We start from the raw sequence: 23,071 nt of genomic DNA, 5'->3' as shown, positions 1-23,071 counted from the left end.
CTCTATTCTTTTTTTCTGCAATAAAAATGGGACAAGATATGAGCATGAATAAGCAGGGTAACATAATAGCAGACATTTAGAATAGATTTATTAAGCCAGTCAAATACAAAAAGTCTCACATGTGCTTCTGCCTACAGCAAAAGAAAAAAGGGCTAAAACCAAGAAAATACAACTGCCAGTAATTACAGCGTACCTTTCGAAGTGCAATTCCGCTAATTTCTCATTTTGCTTTCACTCATCAGGATTTGGTTCCCTGTAACTTAAAAACTTCTTTTGATAAAATTGAGCTGTTTTTTTTAACATCTTGGAGCCCTTCATTTGACTACCTGATAAATACTATATTATTGGGTATGAATTTTAAACAGCGGCTTGATTTGAGATTGGATCGGCCTTTTTGAAATGGTAACATTACTGGAGGTGTGACTGTTTTCAAGGCTCTTGACTCAGTGATACAACAGGTCAAAGGTCAGTCAACACGGCATGGATCGCTGGTTGTTGAAGTGGACAGAGGGCAAAGCCAGACATGCTGTCTGAATTTCCCCCTGAGGAGCGGCTGTTCTGCTGTAACGCTGAATCTAGGGCCTCTAAATTCCAGATGAAAATCTTCCTCTTCCTGTTGTTTTAGCAGAACTTCAGCGCTGGACTTAAAGGTTGCACTGATTAAAACTCATTAGGTTTTAAATGAAAGAAGAGGAAGACCGTCATCTCTGCTGGGTTAAATTCTTGTAATGCATGTCGGGGCTGAACTGTGAGCGGAGTACAGGATGCAGGAAGATGAGTATGAATTTCAGAATGAGTGGTCAAATCATCAAATCAAGTGTGGTCAAGAAGAAGTGTTGTGTTTAATGAGATTAGGTCCATCATCATGGGGAAAAAAAGGTGTGTATGTTGTGTGCATTGTGTATTGTGTCTGATACAAACATACAATGTCAATAGCTACAATATATTGGGATTACACTAACAACATAGAAAGAACAGCATTACTTAAGACAATGATTTACACATAGTCAATAGTTATAAATAAATAATCAATAATCACAATCATGTTTTTGGTATGATACCATCAAAATTCATTTCCCCAAATTTTTGTATTTCAACAACCACTTTTTGAACAGTTACACGTAATGGGACAGTCCTATAACATCGATGGTACTGAAGCAGTCTTCATAAATCAATTAACATTCACATTGCAAATCCTATGATTCAATGTACCGATATAATCACTCTTTGTTGGAATGACTATACGTTGCCTTAAGTCTTATTGGGGAATGGCTTCCTGTAACCCTACAAGTGACAAACTAAGTGTCAAGTTGTCACGTCATTGCAGAGAGACAATCACAAAGGTTTATTTTTCTGGGAAAAAGAAGAACAATGTTGATTTATCCCAACCTATTTAATAAATGACTTCAGTTCCTGATAAAAAAAAACAAACAAAAACAAAATAATATTTCATGTATATATATTCAGAATAGCGAAGTGTTTCACAAATAGCCTTATAAAACGCAAGTATAAACAACATTACAATAGGATATCTACAGTTCAGTAGGAAAATTATAGATCAAATCACACCTTGTCAACTCAAAAACAAACTGATTTTCATGCTACTACCCAGACATTTGGAGTTGGGTACAGTGATGCTTTAGTGCTTTCCAGGATCAATGTTCTGTCGCTCCCTTTTTCCGAACCCCGCTGCTGCTGCGGCTGCTGCTGCTGCTGAAGCTGCTGCTGCTGCTGCTGCTGCTGCGGACTGATCTACAGACACACACGAGACAAGACTGTCACCTTCACACCCACCATACGAGCTGCTTCATACATTCTGGTTGACATGAAAACAAAAAACTGAAAAAAAGACCTGTGCTGCAATCTCACAATCAGATCAAAGACTTGTATGCTCGCAATATTTTATATTTTCCTTCTATACAAATATCACCAAAACACCATGACAAAGATTGAATTGATCTTATAGCTTATTTATCTGAACTCTTAAAAACCTTCATTTACATGAATATGGTTTATAAAGGGAAAGTCCAACATACACCATCCTAGTTTTAAACAGACTCACTAGCAGTATGAATGAATTGCTGAAAGTAGTTCTGAACAAAACAGTATTCACTCATGCTTGAGTAATGTGACCTACGGTTATATATACACAGGACCCTTCTGTATCAGAAAACTATTTTACCTTTTAACATTAAGATGTAACTGAAGTACAGACCATTACTAATTACATGTTTGGCCTTTTGCTGATTTAAAAATGTAGCAAAGATGCAGAGTAAGACTTTATCTTTCATTCAGTAAAGCAGTATACTAAAATCTGATCAAAGACTCAAAGAATAAACATTTTACATGGCTTGCTGTACCATACCTGCATTTTCTGGTGGTGGTCTGGAACTCTCTCCTACTGCTCTGGCCCCTCTGGGCTGAGGGAATGATGACTGCCAAGGAAAACCCTGACCAAAGAGAAAGCACTACCTTATATCATTTCACTTAAGGGATAGTTTGGTATTTTTGTGGGGTTGTGTTAAGTACTTGACAATAGTAAGTGTCACAGGAGAGGCCGGTCAGCTCTGCTCTAAATAGAGAAACTAGTTGGAGTGCCAGCACAGAGACTAGGCTATACACCGCTGCATACATGTAGATGTGTATGCTGTATTTAGAATGTCAGTACTCTACTTTACCGTCAGCAAGCCAATTTATTTAAGCACTACTTTAGTGCGCCACATTAGTGTTGTTCCGCCTGCAGCGCCACAGTGGTACAAACATCTCCATCTACAGTGATGTATAGCCTCACCATGCTGGCACTCCAACCTGCTTCTCTATTTACTGTAGGTGCCGAGCACAAGTACTTAATAAACCCCACTTAAAAAATACTGAACTATCCCTTTAATATATAGTTTTTATAAGCCATCAGCCCTCAAGTCTTTGCCGTAAGCACACTGAGTATTATTGCATGGCTAGGCTGAGCTACAAGTTAGACCTAATTACAGGAAAGAGAAAAGAGCCTTCCGTCAGTGAAGTAGAGTCACTCCAGAGACAGACACAGAGGGGCCTTAGAGGACCCTTACCGGGGTAACAGGCTGGAAGTCTCGTACAGGGGGCGGTGCTGCGGTGGCTGCGGCTGTGGCGCCTGCTGCATTGGGCATCCGGGGAGGGAAGTGTACGGGCCAGCCCTCAAGGCCCTGCGGTCCCACCTGCACAAAGGGACCACAGTAGGGAGGGCTCAGCGGGCCGTTCACTGAGCTTGATGTGGGGTCTGAGGTACGTCTTTCCTGCTGCTGCCCCTACGAGGGATCACAAGTACACACGTGATCCCCAATCAGTGCACGGCTGCTATTCTCAGCGAGCGCAGTGGCCCTGTGGCATGGGCCACTGCTGACCTTCAACCCTGCACACTGCAGCTGCCTCCCACTGAGGAGAGTAAATGTTCCACCTGTTGATCCCGAATGCACTGACAAACAAACTGGCTGGAGTGAGGCTCTTGTCCTGCAGTATTGATTCGTCCAGTGTGAACTGATTAACTGTAAACATGTAAGTGACTGTTACGTCACAAGGGGGCGCTATTCTGCATGGTTTACACCTCTTATCCTTCTGCATTGTGAGTTAAAAGGCTTAAAGAGGAACTTTTACAGAAGGCCTTGCTCCTATGTTAACAATTGTGGGCAAAAAGGCTGGACATCTAACCTCTACAGGCTGACGGCAACATTTATTTTCATATTTAAATTGACTGCAACAGTATCAGGCTCGGACCTGAGCCGCATCAGTACCTGTTTGTGATGCTGCATCTGCAGTCGCTCCAGTTTACACCTTTCTGTTCGTTCTCTCTGACACTCATTCTGTGCCTGATGAAGCTGAAACACAAGCGCACAAACATTTAATGTAAGAAACAAACAAACAAACAAACAAACAAGTGTGTCTTAAATTTAATTTAAAAGACAATCACTTGAGTGTGCATACAGGAGAACATCATTTTAGAATACAATTTACCTGATTTGTCAAATTAGTAATCTGGCCCTGGAGTCTCTCAACTTGCCGTCTCAAGTCCTCCTTTTCCTCGTTCATTCGCTCCCTGTCACTCCTCTCTTTTCTGAAGTCTTCTTCAAAGATCTTCACCTGCAGCAAAAACCAATCATCACAAACAGTTTAGATTGCACAAATGGAGGTATATATATATATATATATATACACATAAAATGGCCAAAACACAGCCTGAACACGTTCTCAGGTGCTCAAGGTAGCAGGAACAAACCTGGAAAATTAAATCAAAAGTCAGTGGCAAACTGAAAATAACTTCACTATATCTTTTATTGTGTGGGATCAACGCGTTTCGCCTGTGGCTTCCTCAGGTTAGCCCAGCACGTCACCTAGCGTTGTTCGCACACAATAAATATAGTAAAGTTATATTCAGTTTGCCACGGACTTTTGATTTCATGTGCTGGATGTCTGACCTGTTCCTTTAGTACAGCGATTTGAGTGAGCAGCTCCTGTTTCTTCAGGTTATTGGCTGCATCGGCAAAGTTAGCCTGGCCAGGTGGTTGTTGGGAGGATGACGGGGTGTGCAGATTTAAGGCTTCCTCTAAAGCCTGACGTAAAAACATAAACAAGTATCACACAAAGATCAAGTGTTTGTTATTCAGCGCCTTCTCTCTTTCTGTATCTCATTCAAACTCACTCTGTTGAGGCGCTGGATCTCCTTCTCCTGGTACTCCCTCTGTTTGCTGAGGGGCAGCAGCTGGTCCTGCAGGTAGCGGATCTTCTGCTTTAGCTCAGTGGTCTCAGAGTTCAGGCACTCCTTCTCCCCCTGGAACGTCAAACACCCGAAACATTGAAAACACTTTTCTGTCTTTCCAGGTCCTTTTTTAAAAAAAACAAAAAAAAAACACAAACACTAGCTCAGTTTCACTTGGATCTTGTGCCCGTCTCACCTGCACATTTTCAATCTTGGACTTGGCCAGCAGCAGCTTCTTGTCGTAGTCGCGCTGCCTCTGCTCTCTCTCTGCCTCCAGCTCAAGCACAGTTTTTTGGGACTCAGCCAGCCGTTGTCTGAGGTCTGTGATCTGCAAAAAATTAAAAAAACATTAGTTTTAGTTGATGACAATTTGTCAAAAGTTTTAAACACAGCATAAAAACCTGATTCAGTGATAAAAACTCTGATACAGATAAACATCAGCTGTTTGCATGTGATGGGACACAGACTTTTTGCTAATTTGTGTCATCGAGTTATAAACCAAGCCACAGCAACACAGACACTTTTGCAAACACATACACGTATGTTTTTATGTAAAATATGAGCAGACCTAGTGACGCAAATGGGTCTATCTAGGGTTCTGTGGTTTAAACCCAAGGTTGCATGGTGTCCCTGTCCCAACAAAGTGTGAATGTAGGTCTGTTTGTGATTGTGGGTTTGCACAGGCATAGGTGTGTGAGTCTGTGTGTGAGAGTGTGTACATTTGTGTGTCTCTGCTGCCCTCTGACTGCACCACAGCAGGAAGTCAGCGGGTGCCAGTGAGGTGAGGGGAATTCTTACTGAGGTGTGACAGGCCTCATGGTGAGTGCGCTTTCAGATAGCGAGCTATTGCAAGATTGCACCTTTTCCACTGGACACGCATAAAGACGAAAAAAGCTGCTTCACCGCAACACTGATGCAAACAAACATGAAGAATCCAGTGTTCCTCAAAAATATTTCCAAATGACACAATACCTGCCATCTGTCTGTTCACCTTTTGAAAAAATATTTTAACTTGAATGCCGGGGTTTACTCTTTTTTAAAATGTGTTTCCACTTGTTTCATCAGGTGTGTCTCTTCATTACAAGGTTAGGTCACTTTATTTGTACCCGTAAGTAGATCTGGTTATTTTATTGACTTACTTTTCACATTTGATGTCTTTGACAACATTTATTTTTGTCTCTACGGTTTGTTTTGATCTCGCTGAAGCACTCTGGGCAGCATGTTTGTATATAAGGTGCTGAATTAAAATAAAAGTGGTTGAGTTGAGGAAAAAAAACAAGATGAAGGTTTTCCTGTTTGCAGACTAAAAAATGTGCTTCATCGCTTCCTCTTAAAGACTTATAGCAGGAAAACCATTTCATTTAGCCTCTTCTCACAGTATAGTGTTCGGTTATGTTAATCTATTTTAGCATAAGCCTATTTTTTTTTTTATTAAAATTTTAAATATAGATTCTTGAAAAACACATTTTCATTTCTTGTGTTTAGTAAAAGTAGAGACTGATGAAAGGATGTGGAAAAAGGGATAGACTGTAAATGTTCAGCATAAACATTACTTGTGTAGAGTGAGAACATATGTAAATGGTTATTTAAATATATCACTGTTTTTTTGTGTACCTCTTTTTTTAGCATATTTTGCATGAAAAATGTAGCAAGTTAGTTTAAAGATTTATGACATTAAAAATATTTTTTTATAGACTGAACAATTTTGTCAAACTTTTTAAAAGTGAGCTTTTTATTTAAATGTATTTTATTTGTAAAGGAACCTTGTACATTATTAAACATGAATGTTGCTATTTGAAGCATTGTACCAGAGTTAGCTTAGAGCTAGTTTACATCTGCAGTTGACAATGATTTGGCATTTGTTATTATTCCACAGCCTGATATGAGTGGAGGTCACAGCGACGTCTTTACTCAACCTTTAAAAACAGATGTCAAGTCATTACTGTACCTTCTGTTCAAACTGTGACTTCATGGAGTTCCACTGAATGTCCCACTGCTTGTTCACCTCCAGTACCTGTGAGCACATTGCCAGAAAGTGAAACAAATGACACCAAATATATATAGGAAACTAAATACACACAGACTTTCCCCACGTTAAAAAAAGATCATGAGCAATAAGAGCAGAAAAAGACTCACATCCTTCCTCTGCTTCTCCAAAAGCTTGATCTTCTTTTCATACACCTCTACATCACAAGGTTTGGTTGGGGTTTTCTCTGCACATTTTCCACTCTGGGGGCAAACAAAACATTCCTAATTCCACAACATGAATCTTTTACTCCAACTCCATATCATACACATTCAGAAGTGAGGAACTTTCCATGAGAAAACATTTGTTTAGCGTTAGAAAAAAGAAAATAGAGGTCAAATAGATTTAGTCTGAAGCTGTGGCAGATCAATGCAAATTAAGTAAAGTATGTCTGCACTGTATCTAAAAACTCTTTTCTGTAGTTGAATTTTCACTACCTTCTGCGGTGTGCTGGCCTCCATCTTCGGTCTTGCAGCAGGCGATTCCTCCTTCACAGGCTCCTCTTTGGCCTCGGCAGCTTCGGAGTCGGATGGGGCTGCAGCTGATGGCGCTGCCACTGCGCCTCCCGTGACGAGCTCCTTAAGTTTGTGGTTCTCCTGTCTGAATCAGTTAGAAACGAAAGTGACAGGGTTGGTCAGGAAGGTCTCTTCCCAGAGTTTGTTGGTACAGATTTCCTTTGGGAAGACCCTACCAAACCCACTGAGAAGAGTGATGCCAACAGAAAGCAGCAGAATAATCCCCTATCAAAGTGAAAGCGTGGTCAACATCCGAGTTCAAAATCTGACCGGAGGCAGATTTACACTACTTTCATGAGTAATGCTTGTGAAAACAAGAAACACCACAGGGAAAGAGATGTGAGAGTTTCTGTTGATGAGATACTTGAAGGGAATCTTTTCCAAATCTTACTGTGTTCTCTTTTACTGTCCGACACAAAGCCAAGTCAAAATAAAGGAGAAGGAAAACATTACCTCAGCTGTTCCAAGTCTCGATTCCTAATATCGTGATCCTCTTCCATTTTCTTTCGAAGCTCATTGTTCTCCTGTCTGAGCTGCTCACACAGAGTCTGCAGAAACAAGAAACACAGACGTGAAGATAAAGAGCATTTCTCTTTAAAACAACACCTACATTATTTCACATATATTCCAAAAGCATTTCTCTTAAAGACAATGGTTCAACACAAAGCGTGAACATTGTGTTTTTAATATTTTATCTGCAGATTTAATGAGGAAATAGTTTCCACCCATTGACCCAAAAAGATACACGGTATTCAATTTCACATTATATCCACAAACTCTTCAGATATGATTCTTCTTCATCAATAAATAATTCATTAAAAAAATAATGAACGTTAACTTCTTCCTACTCCTTTCCGGACACTGTTTCTTTTGTTTTTATTATCTTATTTTAATTTTTGGTTCAAAAGAAAGTCGCTCATTCATTCATTCATTCATTCATTCAACTAGTTAAGAAAATACTGCTTTACTTTTAGAAATCAATATTGAGTCATGATAAGTTTCATACGGTGGCGATGAAATGTAATCAAAGCGTGTCGAAACGTCCTGATCATTCGATTCAGAATGTTACATTATGTTGCTGTGTTAGCTTTATTAAAAGTCCTGGGACATTTTATGGGAATGTTAATAAGCAAAACATCTAAGCAGTTACATTTACAATGTGCACAGAAAGTCAAAGCTTGTGCTGTGCAGCGTTTCGAGGACAGGAATATGATTCATTTTTACTTTGTCTCTAGGAGCTACAAATAAATATGAAATAAAACGAATCCTTGTTTAAAAGACAGCTCATGTTTCTTCACAAGACAACAGAGATGAAAAGCAGTTTGCTGTAAGTGCAGCTTTTTAATTATGATACGATCACACGCAAATATGTGGAAACCTAAAAACAATATATTTTATATTTAAATGTCATACATTTATTTTTATGACAGAAATTAAAGAAAAACTTTTTAAAGTAAATATGACTTTGAATGCATGTTGAGGAGGTTTTTTTAGATTAAAAGAGCCTTATTGCTGCTTTGGCATTTCTTTTCATTCATCATGTAGTCGTTGCGTTGCATACCTGTAGGAGGGAGGTCCTCTGTTCATTCTTTTGGACTTTAGAGGAGAGGTGGTGAAACTCCACAGCCATGCGACCGAGGTGAGCCAGCAGCTGGTTGGGGTTGGACTCCTCTGCGAATATGCTGAAGGAGCTCTCTAGTCTCTTCAGCTGGCTCGCCAACTCGTTGTTCTCCTGAGGCAGGAGAGGGATCACTCCTGCCACTGACCCCACCTGGAGATCCCCAGACAGGTAATCGTTCTGTCAGTCCCTCCTCTCAAGATGACTCAGTGGGTGAGTGAGCAACTACTTATGTATTTCAAACAGCACGAGACTGAAACATTTACAAACTGAGAGAGTCATGGTGCTTTCTACTTCTATAAAAAGCATCAGCTGATTTATCTTCACAGTCAAACCAGTTTTACCTGTTTGATTTCTTTTTTTAGAATCTTCAGGCTACAGCTGGTAAAACCCTTTACCCAAAATATTCTTTTCAGTGTTCCAAAATATGCTTTAACTTTTCACAAGAGTGACCTTAAGTTTCGACACGTGTGCCTGAAATATGTCGGAATAGTGTGCTATCAACACATCCTCTTGGATGTAGTGAGTGATTGAATCAGCTGTGTAATTCTAGTCAGTAATAATCCTGGACTTTCCCCTGGCTGACTCAGGCTGGAGCTACCAGTATTATGTTGGTTGGTGAGTCACCACACTAAGGACATGTTCCTAATATTAAGGACAGTGCTATAAAGAGGAAAGCTAAATCGTGCATAAAGAAATTACACAAAATAATTACACACAAAAGTTCGCAAAAGGGACATTGAGATTTTCCTAAAAACTTTCAGTTCCTGGAATATCACTTATCTTAAATTGTGTCATGATAAGTTTGGTACTTACGGGCAAGGCATCAGAAGTCTTCCCCTCCATATTTACAACCTCAAACTCTGTTAAGGCCTCCTGGAAAGACCAAAAAAATAGGTAGAAGCACAACACATAGAGTGTCCATATTATGAATTATTACTAAAAATAAAATATAAAGAACACATCTATCAGTCTCGGGAGCCAGATGTTGTAGTCTAGGTGGTCATGTTGGCTGCATCTTTTCTTATTTACAATTTAAAAATCATTTTAATTCAAATGAAAATCTTTCAAAGCAGTTTCTGCTTGTAAACACATCCCTAACTACTTACATTGGGCTTCTCAGGCTGAAGGGTCTTCCCCAAGCAGCATGACTGCTCCTCCTTCTGCTCTAAAGTGGGCTGTAAACAGGGTTTACCTGAAATAAGCCATACCAATAACAAGGTTAATACAAGTGACAGCAAAAATGTACGTTATGTCCTCAAGGCTAGATTCATAATTACCGTCAAGTCTGCCAGACTTACTTTGCGTCTCTGTCTGAGCGGGCCCTCCGGTACACAGACTGGCAGCAAAGCTGGAGGATTTGAGTGCCTCGTTGTCCCTAACAAGTTCCTCCACTCGCTGCCGAAGCCTCGACGCCTCTGACTGAGACTCCTCCAGCAAATCCCCTGCAAGTTTCAAAGCGACCTTGTCAATGTCCAGCAGCCCTTCACTTGAATTTTACAGGATCTGACTCTTTTTTTCTTTTTCTTTCAACAAATGCCAAAAAAAGGCTCGACCTATCTGCATGTGCAGTCATCAAATACTGAACTAAATTAGTTCATCGAGACATTACGTGCAAGAAGCACTCTCTTTGTGAGTCACAAAAGGAGCAATCAGATCACTGGTATTTAGGCTATTCAGCAAGCTACCAATGAAGATCTTCAGGTTTTGCAGCATTGAGGTTTTGAGGGCATCATATGATGTCTTTATGGGTGTGTTTATTGCTGCTACAAAAGTAATGTTGGATTGTTTTCAATTGCACATTTTACAAAGTAAAAAGGACTCTAGAAAAATAAGTGCTGTAGTACGAACACAATCCTCAGGTGACTAACAACATATGTAAAATGCCACAGAGGAGCTAGCATTAACTCTTCACATGCAGCACTGAGGTACCTACGCTGTCTTCCAGCACCTACCTAAGCTCTTTAGTCCTTTCATCCGCTCCCTCAGTATGCTGTTCTCTTCCAGGAGCTGTCGGTAGCTGCTTCCCCCTCCAGCCTCCTCCCTGGTCTTGACCTCTCCCCCACCTGGATCATAGATGCGGTACGGGCCTTTCCCTTCCATCGCCGTTGTTCACTTCCTAGACATGGTCCTCTAAACTTTTGGGAAAGAAGACAAAAGCTGCTATTTAACATTGTCAAAAAAAAAAGTACCCAACACAAATCAAACGGGTTTTGCTGACCTTTAACAAAAACAAAAAGGTGCTGATAACAAAGCCTTTAGAGGGAGAGGAATACTTTGAGGTGACAACCCTTTGCTAAAAGAGAAACATCTGGTGGAAAATCCATGTACACATTGCAAACATTCACATTTAAAGTAAATTTGAAATTAAAAGGTACAGTTTAAAGGCCACCAACATCCAATGTCCATATCCAGGAGGAAGTGAAAAGTTAAACAGCATCATACAGTATGAGTAAAAGTAAGTAAAGAGTATCTCAGAAACCCCCTTGAATCACTACTTCTGCAGCAATATTACACTTAAAACAATTACACTGGTTGTTCTGTTACTTTGGATGAAATGAATTACACCCACTCACACACGCTGCTGTTAGTAACCTTTCCCACAGCTTAGTATTTATCTCAGGACGATCGTAAAGTATTGTTTTAGCCCGACAAAGAGATGAGCCGACAGCTTTGAGTGGACAAAAACAGCAACAGTTTCACTATAAAGCCACACAGAGAGAAACATATGGCAATATCCTGCTATCGTTTGTGATGGCTAAATATGACAACCACAATATTCACACCCGAAGAAAAAAGGATAAAATCAGAGGAAAAGTCAAAGATGTAACGCGAATCCTGCTAACAAACATCTTCTTAATAGACGAGAGTCAAATACAGCACAATCTAGCAAATGAAAGCTACCTTGATTGGCTGAAGAAGGCTAATATTAGTTTTCGCTGTTGTCATGCAAATTGCTAGCAACATTCTCGTTAGCAATCGGCTAGCTAACACTAGGTGACAGTGCGGGACAGGAAGCCGCTGAATCCTCTTTTAAACCAGTGCGGATACTTAAATCGATGCAGTAAGTCAGTCGGTAAACGGAGTTAAACGACAAATCAAAGAACAAAGAGGTGTCTTTTGTCTGAATACCTTTCAGCTCGCTGTGGCCTCTCGTCTCTCTGCCCAGACATCTATTGCGGAAGTGGTCTACTGCTCTGTGCTGTAACCTGGGAAATTCCAGCTCACAACGTTTGATGTAAACAGCGATGATTGACAGGACGGAGGGCCAATCAGGGTGTAGCTCTCTGTCAGAGGGGCACCAACAGGAGTCAGCGCCCGTAATGTAAACACTGAGGCAAAATGCATAAAATATTCTGATTTCATGGTAGAGATTTTACCAAAAGTCTCAAGCCTGATCACAGGATGGACTCTTAAACATGGATATAAATAGATTACACGGTTCAAAGTAAAAAAGAGCAAATTCCTTCTTTTTTTTGTTAAAAATGATGCTATCAGAATTTAATTTAGGTCAAATTGAGAAAGGCAATTCAGTGCTTGCTGTTTACCTTAAAACGTCAAAAGAAAATCAGCAAGTTTTGTAACAAGAAACAGAAACACACTATACACTACATTACTAAATGTTTACACTCGAGGAGCTGGAACCATTCTTGCTTCTCTAAAAAGTGTAAATGTAGGATTTTCTTATATAACAGACACATTTGAAAATCACTGTTCCACACACATGAATATATATTTTTTCCACATTTTCAGGACTTTATTACAGGCCTCATAACTGACCACTGGATAATATAGAACAATAGTGACATCTTGTGGGAATGAACAAACAGGTAAGTTTTTTCTCTTTGGAGAGTGACAAAAAGGTCAATCCTCTGTTAGCTGAGCAACAAAGTACTTCTGATAGCATTCAGCTTGTTATTATGTACTGTAGGCCTAACATAGCAATGAAACACACAAAAGTAATTAGAGGTCCAAACAGGGTATTAGCTCTATAAAAACTTTGAACTGTTGATCTAAAGTCTACTTTTTGTAGGAATAAAAAGGAAAAACATAAAGCTGCATGTTTATAAAAAAAAAACCTCCAAAATGTCCTGAGATTTCAGAGCATCAGCCTCGCATGTCTTGCTGTGTTGAAAAGTGAAACACCCATTTCACTTATTGCATTATGATGTGATTTATGATAAGTAAAGTAATCAGAATCACACCTTGCTTTTTTTTTTTATTATTACATATGGTGGATTATTACTTCCTGGTACACATCAAGGGTCAGAGTGATAGTATACACTGAGGTACAGCTCATGTTGGGACTGCTCTACCAAGAAAAGCAGTTCACATATAGCTTTCATAATACCTTTTGTATTTTAGTTCATCAGTTAACTATGATGAACGATTATAGCTGATATTTTAAAGACATAGAATCAATTCATTAATATGACAATATGTAAGAGAGGGTGAACGCACTTTAATGGGTGTACTTTAAATCTGTGTCTGTGTGTGTGTGTGTGTGTGTGTGTGTGTGTGTGTGTGTGTGTGTGTGTGTGTGTGTGTGTGTGTGTGTGTTGGGGGGAGGTTTGAAACTTCATCTAAATCAACATCATCTACTTTTTATTGACTAGTCAAGTGCTTCATAGGGTTAGGGTTAGATAAACCACATACAATAGCAAAACAATAGACAGGAATATCCTAGACCTCGTGTTGTATTTAGTCTCACATTGGCTAGGAAACCCTGGTGAAATATGTGGCTTTGATACCCAAGAGTCAATAGCCTGTCACAGGAAAAGCAAAGATAGTTGTTTTTTCCTCAGTCCTGCCACCAAACACCTTATCCTTGTTTTTAGGTGCACAATGTTTCCATCCAAGGCTGCCGTGATGTGTTAACAAAAAAGGCGTGGGGGTGGGGTTGACTGTGATGCGACGACACAAAAACAAAAGCCTGACAATACAAGAAATGTCCCCATCTTTTAGGCAAAATAGAATGCTTTGTTTTCTCTACATTAACTATTTCACACAACAACAAAAAATTTAAAACATTTTTAAGACAAAAGAGAGAGCAGATGACATGCGGGCGAGGGTCATTATCAGGACACTGAGGCCTACAAGTACAAAGAATTCCCTCTGCTGTGACATTAGGAAAGTCCAATCTCCATTAGCAGCAGAAAACCAGCAGCTGATAGTCATTAGTTCTACTGTTTACTACAAAACATCCTTTTTCAAGGCGACAACTGACTACAGTTATCCTCTAAAGGCCTTTAACCAGGGATAGCCAGATAGCCGTCTCTCTCGATATTCATGCTTATATATTAAAATATGTAATCTTAAACTGTATTCCAGTTAGCAGCAGAATGAACTGACAGGAAGTGGGTTCTTTAAGGCATATGTATAAATAATGATCATAATGAATAAATACTATTCTTAAACTCTTGATGTTTTATTTTGTCTTAAATTTTGTCTCAAAAACGTCTAAAATCATGTTTAATCTTTTTTTGTACATAAGTATGATCTGTTGGCATGTAATGCTTAAAAAAACCTTACTTAACAGAATAAATATTGGTCAGGTTTGAAAAAAACAAAACATAATAAACATTGTAATTACAACCACTTTACACTTCCTGAAGTGGCTTTAAAGGCAGAAAATATCAGAAACTACATAACTGTTGAATTTTCTCTTTTGCTTTAAACGAGACATCTTTTTTTTACCTTTGCCAAAAATGTCACGCTCGGACATTAGATACTGCCAAAACAGATTTTAGCACTCACTTCAGTGACACTGAAATAAATGATTCAACCTGCTGTGAATTGTAAAATAAAAAGCCTTGTTTTAATATATTAAATCCAATAGATCTGTTTCTACACCTTTAATGTTAAAACAAATAAGCAACAACTCACCCACACATTCAGCTTGTGTCGGAGAGGCACTTTTTAAGGAAACTGGCGAATAATGGGGGAAGCAATTTCACTGAGACTTGGGGAATTCCCACAACCCAGGAAAAAGGCCTGGTCTGATACTGTACACGCTGAGCCTCAATAGAACCCAGTGTGTGTGTGCTGTACTTACCAAAATAAAATATATCAAAAAAATAATAAATACATGACTTTGAATTGCAACTTGCATCACTCACACCATGTCACTTGATTGCATGTCAAAGAAGTGATTAAAGAGAGGAGGCCACAAAAATATGACACTGCACGTTGGGAACAGCAATAAAGCCAAATGTACAGCTGACCTTCAAAACAGACTGACTTTGAATACAGCAGTACGGTACACAATCACAATCAGCTTTATTAGCCAGGTATGCTCACACACATACTGTGCTCTCTATGTACTAAGTAAAACATTAAATGTTCAACTATAAACAAACAAATAAATAAATAATAACTAATGTGTACAAGCCTGCATAAGACAATAGTGCAGTGGTGAGGAGTGCAAAAGATGCTGTAACAAACATTAAATTATATAAGTGTGTAATTTATTGTGTAAGTTACTGTTTAACTGTGTAAATGGCTTCATTTACATCAGGTAGATCCTTTTAATGCACTTCTTGCATAGTGTTGCATAGTGTTCACAGAACTGCATAATGATGATGATGTCAAAGGCTGAACCACAACTCATAACTCTCTTTAAATAGGTCACCTTTAAAATGTGTGAACTACAATTTCAATCAATTTAATTTATTGCTGTACAAGATGTTCTGAACAAAACACCACAGTTCAAACTTCCCCCTTTTGTCACAAAGGGAAATTCAAGAACAGTGTGTGTTTTGACATCAGCTGCTATTAAAATCATCTCTTAATCTCTCGTAATTATCATCAAATGGAGCAATTTCAGGCTGGGTGTGCCATTAAAACCAGAGTGTGTCCGACTGAATGCTGCAGCAGCCTCTGTTTGTTGCCTTGGATTTTTGGCGTACTGCAGGGGATTTCCTCGCCACATACATCTTTTTTTCTTCTTTCCTCTTTTAACTCAAAGATGGCCTGACAACAGCTGCACATATTCAATGAACTGAGACACTGACAAGAACAGAGGCAGCTGTCTTGTACTTTTCTACTGCACTAACAAGTTTAACTGAGATTCATGAGACATGAGGTGTGAAAGCAGTTAGGCATTCAAAAAAGAAAAAAAAAAAAGTTCTCTGCAAGTGTTCAAAATGTAGCGACAACAAAAGTGTGAGTTGCAGATTTAGGCCTACAGCATTGACATTAGCATTACTGACTGCTTTCTAATGTTTGAATTATCTTTTTATTTTATTGTGGAAATGTAATAAAACATCCAATATAATAAAAGATCCAATATTCAAAATGTTTATTGGAACTGATTATACAGGTATCATGTTTGTAAATGATTCTGTTGAGAGGCCCCAATTAAAGTGTAAAGACATAAAATATAATAAAATAATAACAAGAGAGATGATTGATCAAATTAAGAACCACAGTAAGGTATGGGCATTTTCTGAGTTTGTTATTCATTAGATTCATTGACATGCAGTAGGTTTTCCTGATGTAATATATTATTTAGTTCCCATTCTGATATTGCCAGTATCAATACATTTAATCATTTTTGTTGACCTGACCTGTCAAATAAAAAACAGATCACCACCCAGAACATGTGCAGAAAAAAGAAGAAACTGTGACAAATATGGTCGCTGGTATGATTAACATTAAACATAAACTTAATCTACATGTCAAATTGAATTTAAATATTTCATAGTTACAAAATCTTATATAAATGATGTATTATATAACGATAAGAAGAAAAACAAAAAATTCAAAGATTGTTTTTTAATCATTTTATTTAGGTGTCTTTGCTGCCTTGAAATCACAGTAATCATTGGACGGTCTGAAGTCTGAAGGCACTAGCTGACTTGCCAATTTTACAATCTGCAGTACATGTTAAGCACCTTTAAAAACTAACATCTTCTTGTAAGGTGTTTAACTGTAAAAAAAAAAAAAAAAAAAAAAAAAAAACATTACCATGACGGACTGACAGATCAAACATAAGGGCCGAAAACTAGCTTGGTATAGTTGGGAGATAGAAGATCACATGGTTTGGCTGAGACATGGCATCAGTAAAAAGACACTATTGATACTGACATTAAACCACCAGTTTCACTTTGTGATCAGGCTTGTGTCTGGCTTTTTAAATGAAGTCTACAGAGAAAGTTTAGTCTTCGCCTCCACAGAGGGTCAGCAGGGTTTTACGATAGTCTCCTGAGGTGTCACCCTGAACAATGATGGAAAACAAACAGAGAAGGAGAAAGATGGTTCAAACTTTATCTTTCATTTATGTTGAATGAATACCGGTCATGCGGTCAAAATCCAGTGAAATCATCGAGGGAGCAAAAAGTGGAATTACCCTTCGGTGTAACATTATCAGCTGACACTTACACATAAAGATTTCTATCTTTATAACAGCAGCACAATGTTATGTGACAATATTTGTTAAAGGAACAGTTACTTATTTGTTGGATTTAAACTAAGATGATTTTTGAGTCAGATTCAAAACCACAGTAATTTAAGTGTAAGTGTTAAGGTTTATAAATTAAAGCTAAAAAAAGCAGCTTTTAGCTGCTTAGCTTAGCACAATGGAAACAAGGTTAACCAGTTAGTATTTAGGCTCTGCCTGAAGGTAACACAATCCACGGACCAGGATCTATAAAGCACCTTAAGAGATGCCAGTATCTGGATTTTATGATTTTATGACCAGGGAGTTTTATGGATTGTCTCATCTAACTATAAGAAAAAAAAGTAAGTACCGTATTTCTCAAACTTCTTTAAATATATTTTAAATAATGCACCTGCCTGGTCTGGAAGGTCAGAGCGCTCTCATTTTATTCTCTAATTTATTGGAATTCACAATTTATATAGATTATGAAAATTCTAACTTTAAGAAGTGCTTGAATTAGAAATGAATATAGACAACATAGAAATATAATATTAAAAGCATCACCGTGTTCAACAGAACTACACAACTCTTAAAATAAAGTTGGTACACAACTTTCCACCTACTAAACAAGAAACAGTATAAGGCGACCCTTGCTGTTAAATAATCAGATTGGTGGTTTTTTTGCAAAGCCAATCCAGGGCACCCTATATGCGTGTTTGAATTTGTGTCACATTGATTTGATCTGTAAGTTATTCTCGAACTGTTTTTTGGTTGCTGGCTTCCTGTCTCTGCGGCTGTCAGCCAATCACGTAGCAGATACAGAGAGGAAGTTAAGCACGGGAGGGAAATTCCTAAACAGCTGTGCTAAAGCCACAAGCCCGTAGTCCACCGCAGGAAGCTATAGATTACCATTCCCCACCACCCCACTGCAGCAGCAGAAGAAGAGGGATGTGCAACACACAGAGCAGAAGGTGAGATGAGACAAAAGCTCCGCAGAGACACACAGAGAGAAGACAAGGACACAGCAAACCACACAGGAGGGTTAGTAGACGACTGCGACTTACGAGCATAGTTTCTACCTGGATGAATTCGTGGAGGGAGACATCATGTGTGTCCTTGAACTCTTTGCGAATGTTGAAAAGGTCGATCTCACTACGGGACACCATGATGCGGATCAGCGCTCTGTCGTCTGTACCAAGGCCCTGCACAGGAGATCAACAGATGCTTTGTTTATTCTGAACAGTGAACAGAAAAAGGAACAAAAACCAACATGTATGACATGCACCAACAATTATGACCTCATCACCTGCTTTGTGTGGCATTCAAGGCCCTGATGATGTTCAGCATGGCTGTAGCTGCAAATACATCTATATCAACATATTAAGAGCACTGTAAATACATACCTTCATGGCTTTGTACAAACGGTCTGCAAAATAAGAAGGCTGGTTCTTTACACTGCAAACTGTGAAGGAAAAGGAGCGTAAGAGTTAAGTAATGTTCAGAACAGATTTTCAGCTCTATGACACACACAAGGTCAAAGATAGTCATTACCTATTGCATAAAAGGCATTTTTGACGTCTCCTGACATCTCCTTCTTGATAATTTGTTCAATATCCTTGTTGGAGCATTTGACAAACTCCTGGAATACTGTTGAATGAATAGCAAATTCAGTAATTATATTCTGGATCCATTTTCTGATAGAAAACACATTTAATGATCGGATCAGTGTGATCCAGCTGACAGGATTTTACCTCTCCTCAGATGGGGGAAGCTTCTGGTGCACAAAATACTCATAAACTTCATCTCCATGTCATCTGACTCTGCATTGCATGCATCAGCAAGTTCCTGATGAGTTTATAGGGGAACCACAGTAGGAAACATTTTCAATAAGTCTTCCATGTCATACTACATGTAACACAGTAAAATATTAAACACTGTGATACACAAAGTCTTAATCACCTGAGCATCTGCATTGGCTCTTTCGATATCTGCAGGACCCTCCTCCCTTGCACCCTGCACAGAGTCAAGACAGTTATTTGTCATTGTAAACTTTGACAAATGTGTTTCATAATTTTCATTTCACTATTTTCACCCAAATGTTATGTGAGACAGTGTGAAAGAAAACTTTGAGTGTGAGTTGTTTAATCTGTGATTCAGTCAGCAGACTGCAGTGAGTGGGCGTGGAAATTATACACAGTGTAAGTTCTCATGGTGATGAACTTTACCTGCACAAGAGAAACAAGAATGCGACAGAAGTGGCCTGATGTGTCTGACTGAATGGCTTCCTCCAGAGACCTCTTATACCCTGTACGGTGTGGGTACATAAATAGTTCCACGATCAAGTTTTCCAGAACAAACAAATAAATAAATGTTTAAGCCTTAGTTTAGTATCAACTCACCATCCTGATAAGCTGCGTTCATGGCATGTATCTCCTCGTTGCTCCTGGTGACAAGGATCTCAATCAGAGCATGTTCATCAGTCCCAGCACCCTGTGGAAATGAAGAGCACACAGCAAGGGAAGGAAGAATTTAATTTACACTATGCTTTACAGTTTTTGTTTCTAATTTTTAATATCCATTTGTATTTCACCCAAATAGGCTGACTCACAGATACGTACAGGGATACCATGACTTATTGAAGTCTAAACTTAACCGAAGAGTGTTTTTGATTATTCAAGATACACAGAAGAAAAACTCAAACCAGGAGGTACATATTAAGGTATTGTGCTGATATGGAAGAAAATGAGAAAAAATATTGAATATCACAGCATTACTGAGTTTATAGTCGAGAACTCTTCACAGTTCAGAGTTAAGTATTATACTAGTTTCTAAATAAGGAAGTTTAACTAATGTGTTCATAACACCTAAAAGGCAAGTTATTTGGATTCTTATATATTCTATATATTCTATATTATGAAGCTTCTAACCACCCTCTTTAGCACAGCATTCAAAGTAAAACACAGAAACAAGTGTAATATGTTAAAAAAGCAAAGGGTTAATTTCAACCATGAGCTTCTCCTTCTACTAAATAAATACTGTCTGCAACAATGAACAAGACAAAAGTTTATCACAACTAGGTCATTTGTATGAATCATACCTCCATTGCTTTCTTCATCATTTTGGCATCAAACTCTGCAGGGGTCAACATGAGCCCAATGACCAGCCTCTCCAAGTTCTTGGACAGTTCAGACTTCAAGTCTTTCATCAGATCCTGAGGACCAACACACACAGCTGTTACTTGCTCACTACAGGAAACAGTTGGAAAGCAAATGGCCTGTAAGATATTCAACATAACCCCGGGGTAGATGCCCCTGTGAATAAAACATTTTTTTGTTTTCAATCATCTTATTCTCTCACCCTTCCAAGGAGGGATTTGAAGGTCTGTCTGATCTCTTGCCTCTGAGCATTGCTTCTTTGTGCAACAATGTCAATGATTGCATCTTCATCTGTTCCTGTAGGCAGTAAAAAGGTGGTAACATTTAAAAACGACATTTTCTAAAACTTTAGCAGTGTAAATGACCTTTCTTTTTTACGGTCACATACCAAATCCCTTCATAGCTTTCCTCAGCGCTTGTGCATCAGCAGCAGGGTCAAAATTGGAAGCAGGACGCAATGTTGGTCTTAGCTAAGGTAGTGAGATGACACAGTAAGAATTGTGAGAGTCAATCCTTTAAACACACACATAATCCAGAGTAGCAGACTAAGAGTATTGCTTGTATTAATTCATGTTAAATTAAAAATAATTTCTTTGTAAACTATTATGCAACAAGAGGTATTATTTCATTCATATCAAAATTCTAGCAGACTAAGATATTTGATATTAATCTCTTCACATCTGCGGGGGAGCGTACGCTCTCAAGGTTAGAGGCCATGACACCACCAACAATGAAAAAGGTGTGTAGGCTGAAAAACGATTCAGTTTTATAGAAAGTTAGAGAGACGAGCTTTTGTTTTCCAAATGCTGAGATCTTTCTGACCTTCATTCCTGCGACAAAGCGAAGCAAACAGTGTTTTGGTGAGGGAAGTGTAACAAAAACGATTTGTTTTTGAGAGAAAAGCATTCTCACCCTATCCACAGCTACACAAAGCCTTCACTGTGGAGACATAGCATTGTCATCAGCACAAGTTCTAGGCACTGCAAGAAGCTGGTCATTGCAGGGTCAGCAGGTAATTAGGATGCATGCCACTGCCAGGATAAACATGCAACGACACATCTAATGTGAGAGCAGATGGGGCCCAAACCTGGACTTTGGTCATGGAACTTATTTCCCACATCTTGTAGGCTATCTGAGCGGCTTCAGGGAAGAACTCTCCAGCTAAGCTGTAATGATCAGTTTGACAGAAGACAGCACACTCAGCAAAGCCCGAAGCAGAACAGAGTGGGAACATCTTTAAGAACATGGGTTTATGATTAATCATTGCTGTTTTACTTTCACACATTAACGTCACAAAATGTTCATAGGGTTCTTTACTGTTGTACTAAAACAGTCCCCTCCCATTAGGCCAATGAAATTTATAGTCCCTTTAGAAACGAAAACTCTTGAAAATCTGGGCTCTATCGCCCTCATCTGGTTGCTGCTTTTTCTTGCAGTCATATATTAACTTACTCGTCATCTCCTCCACACAGATTGAGCAGAGTCCTCTTGTAATCCCCTGATGTGTCATCCTGATAGGTTTAAACACACACAGAATGAGTCTATCAGTGCTATCAAGTTTTTTTTTTAAAAGCCTATAGTGTTCAACCAACCTTAATCATGTTGTAAAGTGACTTCTCATATCTTAAACGAAAGCACTCGCGGATGTCCAACATGTCTATTTGAGAGCGGGAAATCATGATCCTGATCAGGGTGTTGTCAGCTGTGCCCAGACCCTAAAAATTAAGGTGAGGACAAGTGTGAGGGTCAGGACACTGAAGGCACTTTTGATTATGAATAATAATAATACATTTCAAATATCATATATCAATTTAGACTGTAATATTTAACTATTAGTTACAGCCATTTTTACACAGAGTATGTTTACCTTCATTGATTTGTAAAGGCGCCTGGCAAAGAACATGGGAACACTCCTTACGCACTGGACTGTGAGAAAATAACAGAAAAAGAGTCTTATATCGAATTGAAATTTTGAGTGTGTGTTCATAAAGACAATTTGTCTGTGTGTGTGTGTGTGTGTGTGTGTGTGTGTGTGTGTGTGTGTGTGTGTGTATTTTTTTTTTACCAACAGCCAGCATCAGCGTCTCAAAGTCTCCAGACAGCTCACTCTTTATGCTGTCTTCTATGGAGCACTCGGCGATCTTCTCGTATGCGTCAAAAACTAAACAAACAGCAGACAACATGAAGTGAGTGTATTATTTAGTGCTTTTTGATTAAGCATATGTGCACTTTAATGTTGTGCTGATGACAGGTAAGTAGAAATGTTAAGTTCAGCTGTGAAGTATTACACTTACTCAGATACTGAAGGTTGCTAAAGTATAAACTTATATGTTTGACATTTCATACAAACTGAGCTGTACTTAGTATTTGGTGCTTATTTTAGCATGTTACCAAGCTACACAAGATGCTAGACCTTGTCAATATCACCTGCTAAACATCAGTATGTTGGAAAGTTATTTTTTTGTTCTACAAATTTCACTAGAACTATAAAAAAAGCTTTGTCAGTTACACTTATTCCCATGTCATTTTTCCCAAACCTTCTCTCAAAGAAACGGTCATATAGGACAACCTGCATTTTTGTTCTGCCTTGAACTCATCTCTGCCTATTTATAAATTGCAGTTTTGAACAGCAAGCCTCAGACTGTTTCTAG

General features: G+C 38.7%; 2 protein-coding genes across 8 annotated transcripts in view; both read right to left on the bottom strand.

Annotated features, from left to right (window-relative positions):
• anxa6 (annexin A6) overlaps positions 1–23,071 on the bottom strand; it is a 165,893-nt gene that overhangs the window by 137,637 nt on the left and 5,185 nt on the right. The window contains exons 10-25 of one of the 3 annotated variants that reach the window (XR_009674699.1): positions 22,486–22,581; positions 22,288–22,346; positions 22,013–22,135; positions 21,873–21,931; positions 21,508–21,586; positions 20,809–20,890; positions 20,623–20,717; positions 20,363–20,476; positions 19,665–19,755; positions 19,491–19,570; positions 19,225–19,278; positions 19,017–19,110; positions 18,817–18,912; positions 18,669–18,727; positions 18,330–18,467; positions 16,960–17,103 (exon numbers count right to left, since the gene is read on the bottom strand). Coding sequence is in view for 2 of the 3 variants with exons in the window: in XM_061048723.1 (XP_060904706.1) it covers positions 17,044–17,103; positions 18,330–18,467; positions 18,669–18,727; positions 18,817–18,912; positions 19,017–19,110; positions 19,225–19,278; positions 19,491–19,570; positions 19,665–19,755; positions 20,363–20,476; positions 20,623–20,717; positions 20,809–20,890; positions 21,508–21,586; positions 21,873–21,931; positions 22,013–22,135; positions 22,288–22,346; positions 22,486–22,581 (1,379 nt within the window). In the remaining variant the exon portion in view is untranslated. Of the gene's footprint in view, positions 1–16,654; positions 17,104–18,329; positions 18,468–18,668; positions 18,728–18,816; positions 18,913–19,016; positions 19,111–19,224; positions 19,279–19,490; positions 19,571–19,664; positions 19,756–20,362; positions 20,477–20,622; positions 20,718–20,808; positions 20,891–21,507; positions 21,587–21,872; positions 21,932–22,012; positions 22,136–22,287; positions 22,347–22,485; positions 22,582–23,071 lie in introns of those variants that run through there. The other 2 variants (XM_061048723.1, XM_061048724.1) reach the window with 2 other exon arrangements.
• Positions 72–14,793, bottom strand: tnip1 (TNFAIP3 interacting protein 1). 5 transcript variants are annotated; one of them, XM_061048711.1, is made up of 18 exons: positions 14,772–14,793; positions 10,841–11,023; positions 10,187–10,330; positions 9,995–10,080; positions 9,702–9,761; positions 8,829–9,038; positions 7,721–7,815; positions 7,190–7,352; positions 6,863–6,955; positions 6,675–6,740; positions 4,923–5,054; positions 4,670–4,798; positions 4,446–4,580; positions 3,985–4,110; positions 3,765–3,848; positions 3,066–3,281; positions 2,366–2,450; positions 72–1,752 (listed from the first exon to the last, which is right to left on the bottom strand). In XM_061048711.1, exons 2-18 carry the CDS (start codon positions 10,986–10,988, stop codon positions 1,640–1,642), a joined length of 2,085 nt encoding a protein of 694 aa, XP_060904694.1. In that variant the 5' UTR covers positions 10,989–11,023; positions 14,772–14,793; the 3' UTR covers positions 72–1,639. The 5 variants fall into 5 exon arrangements, with proteins under 5 accessions (XP_060904694.1, XP_060904692.1, XP_060904695.1 ...); XM_061048709.1 differs by lacking the exon at positions 14,772–14,793 and adding an exon at positions 12,018–12,169; XM_061048712.1 differs by lacking the exon at positions 14,772–14,793 and adding an exon at positions 12,018–12,169 and having other exon boundaries at positions 3,066–3,191.

The sequence above is a fragment of the Labrus mixtus genome, chromosome 10 (assembly GCF_963584025.1).
Source record: "Labrus mixtus chromosome 10, fLabMix1.1, whole genome shotgun sequence".
In the NCBI taxonomy this organism is placed as follows: domain Eukaryota; kingdom Metazoa; phylum Chordata; class Actinopteri; order Labriformes; family Labridae; genus Labrus; species Labrus mixtus.
The sequence above is the reverse complement of the archived record's forward strand: the minus strand, read 5'-3'. Positions and strand labels throughout refer to the sequence as shown.

Bases quoted from the DNA above. Each gene is read 5' to 3' on its own strand.
- tnip1 (XM_061048711.1), bottom strand. From the start codon at position 10,988: ATGGAAGGGAAAGGCCCGTACCGCATCTATGATCCAGGTGGGGGAGAG. The intron at 9,762-9,994 runs GTAAGTAGTTAG...TGGTCTTTCCAG, and splicing joins TTCAGCCTGAGAAGCCCAAT to GAGGCCTTAACAGAGTTTGA. The intron at 9,039-9,701 runs GTAAGTACCAAA...GGGGATCTCCAG, and splicing joins AGACTTCTGATGCCTTGCCC to GTGGGGTCAGTGGCAGGAGT.